The following is a 2529-nucleotide window of genomic DNA, read 5'->3' as shown; positions in this document are numbered from 1 at the left end:
GGAAACCTTATAATATTAAATATTAACCACTTTACCCCCACGCGTACGGATTTCTCCGCCCCTTTTTTCCCTCCTAAAAAACCAGGGAAGGAGAAATCCGTACCTTCCGCGCTACCGCCGCTGTCCGCGCTCCCGCCGCTCGTGCGCGTGCACCCGCCGCTCGTGCATGCTGCCGCCCGCTCGCCCGGAGATCAATGAACGGGAAAATCCATTCCCGTTCGTTGATCTAAGCCCCCGCAATGATCTGCTGCTTCTTTCAGAAACAGCGAGATCATTGTGATTTGGCCAGCCTCCTGCTGCTTCCTGTAAGCGTCCTTCCGGACGCTTACAGGTCGCATGTAAACAAACACTCTGTGGCCATCTTGTGGCCAAATAGTAAACTACACCCTAAAAGCATTTTACATATACAAACATTACATTTACACAATAAATTAACTCATTACCTCCCACACTCCCCAATTTTTTTTTTTTTTTTTGTAATTAAAAAAAAAAAATACAATAAAAAAAAAACATAAATAGTTACCTTAGGGACGGAACTTTTTAAATATTTATGTCAAGAGGGTATAACACTGTTACTTTATAAACTGCGGGCTTGTAATTAGGGATGGACGCAAAACTGAAAAAAATGCACCTTTATTTCCAAATAAAATATTGTCGCCAAACATTGTGATAGGGACATAATTTAAATGGTTTTATAACCGGGACAAATGGGTTAATACATTTCATGGGTTTTAATTACAGTAACATGCTTTATTTAAAAACTATAATGGCCGAAAACTGAAAAATAATAATTTTTTCCCACATTTTTTCCTATTTCCCCATTAAAACACATTTAGAATAAAATAATTCTTGGCATAATGTCCCACCTAAAGAAAGCCTAATTGATGGCGAAAAAAACAAGATATAGTTCATTTCATTGGGATAAGTAATAATAAAGTTATAGACGAATGAATGGAAGGCGCGCTGAAAGGTGAAAATTGCTCTGGTGGTCAGGGGGTAAAACCCCTCAGTGGTGAAGTGGTTAAAATATTTTTAAATAGAAAACATTAATTTTGGCTTTTCATATATTTAATGTTTACTTATTTAAATGTTTATTGTTTAACAAATCTACTATTTCCAAGTAAAATATTCACTGCATTAACTGTGTATGCATTTTTAATTAAATTTTTATACAAATAATTTTATTAAGCGTACCTTCTTTTATGTCTCACATCAAGTACAACAATGGCGACTAATGTAACAGACCTAATATATTTCACATTGCTTGGGTTCCAGACTTCTCCACTACTCAGGACTATTCTTATAGTAATCTTTTCTTTTGCTTATTTAGTAACACTACTAGAAAATGCAATGATCATTGCCATTGTGAGACGAGACCCAAAACTTCACAAGCCCATGTACTTTTTTCTTAGCAAACTAGCATGTTTGGAAGCCACGTATGTCTCCATCACTGTCCCAAAAATGTTGAGTGATCTTATTACAGGCAACCATTTCATACCTGTGTGGGGGTGTCTGGTGCAGCTTTACTTCTTTCTGTCTGTAGGATGCACAGAGTGCTTCTTGTTAGCAGCAATGGCCTATGATAGATATATTGCCATCTGTAACCCTTTACTTTACCACAGCATTATGACATATAAACTATGTTGGAGCCTAGCAGGAGGGAGCCTTTTTTTAGGCTTCCTCTCTTGCTCATTTTCCATTGGTTTGATAGCTCAGCTGAACTTTTGTCGCTCCAAGATCATCAACCATTATTTGTGTGACATATCACCAGTTATTCACCTCTCCTGTGAGGATATCTCTACAGTTGAGCTAGTGGACTTTGTATCTGCTGTATTTGTACTCATTAGCTCACTGGTACTTATTATCATATCTTATTTTTATATAATATCAACCATAAAGAAAATTCCTTCTGATCAAGGCTGGAAGAAAACATTTTCTACTTGTGCCTCTCACTTGATGGTGGTAATTTTGTTTTTTGGGACAACCATATTTATGTATGCACGACCTCAGGCCATTGACTCCTTTGACTCTAACAAACTGCTGTCTATCTTGTACTCTTTCATCATTCCCATGTTGAATCCAGTGATCTACACTTGGAGGAACACTGACATGAGGAAAAGTTTAAAACATATGTTCTACTCTAGACTTCTTTGATGCAGAGGAAACAAATCAGTGAACAAAACATTTCAAAGCTTGTTTCCTGAACATTTGCACATTCAAGATTACAACTTCTTGATTTATGTTTTGTTGAGTCAACTTTGATTCCAAGTTCCCATTTTATTTGTGTTTCTACATATTGAATGCATAGTATTTATGTTTTATGTATTGCTATTAACAGGGTCAAATAACTCTGGGCCCTTTTTGACAAATTGACCACTTTTAGCATTTGTGGGTTTTTTTTTTTACATAGTTACATAGTTACATAGTTATTTTGGTTGAAAAAAGACATACGTCCATCGAGTTCAACCAGTATAAAGTACAACACCAGCCTGCTCCCTCACATATCCCTGTTGATCCAGAGGAAGGCGA

The 2529-nt window shown here is 36.8% G+C and overlaps 1 protein-coding gene across 1 annotated transcript; it reads left to right on the top strand.

The window, feature by feature from the left end:
• Nucleotides 1–1224: 1224 nt before the first annotated feature.
• LOC137527907 (olfactory receptor 6Y1-like) lies at nucleotides 1225–2154 on the top strand. The gene has a single exon (XM_068249004.1). The coding sequence runs from the start codon at nucleotides 1225–1227 to the stop codon at nucleotides 2152–2154; it is 930 nt and encodes a 309-aa protein (XP_068105105.1).
• Nucleotides 2155–2529: the final 375 nt, after the last annotated feature.

Source organism: Hyperolius riggenbachi, chromosome 1, assembly GCF_040937935.1.
Source record: "Hyperolius riggenbachi isolate aHypRig1 chromosome 1, aHypRig1.pri, whole genome shotgun sequence".
In the NCBI taxonomy this organism is placed as follows: Eukaryota; Metazoa; Chordata; class Amphibia; order Anura; family Hyperoliidae; genus Hyperolius; species Hyperolius riggenbachi.
Note: the sequence above shows the minus strand (reverse complement) of the source record. Positions and strands in the feature narration are given on the sequence as shown.

Bases quoted from the DNA above. Each gene is read 5' to 3' on its own strand.
- LOC137527907 (XM_068249004.1), top strand. From the start codon at position 1,225: ATGGCGACTAATGTAACAGACCTAATATATTTCACATTGCTTGGGTTC.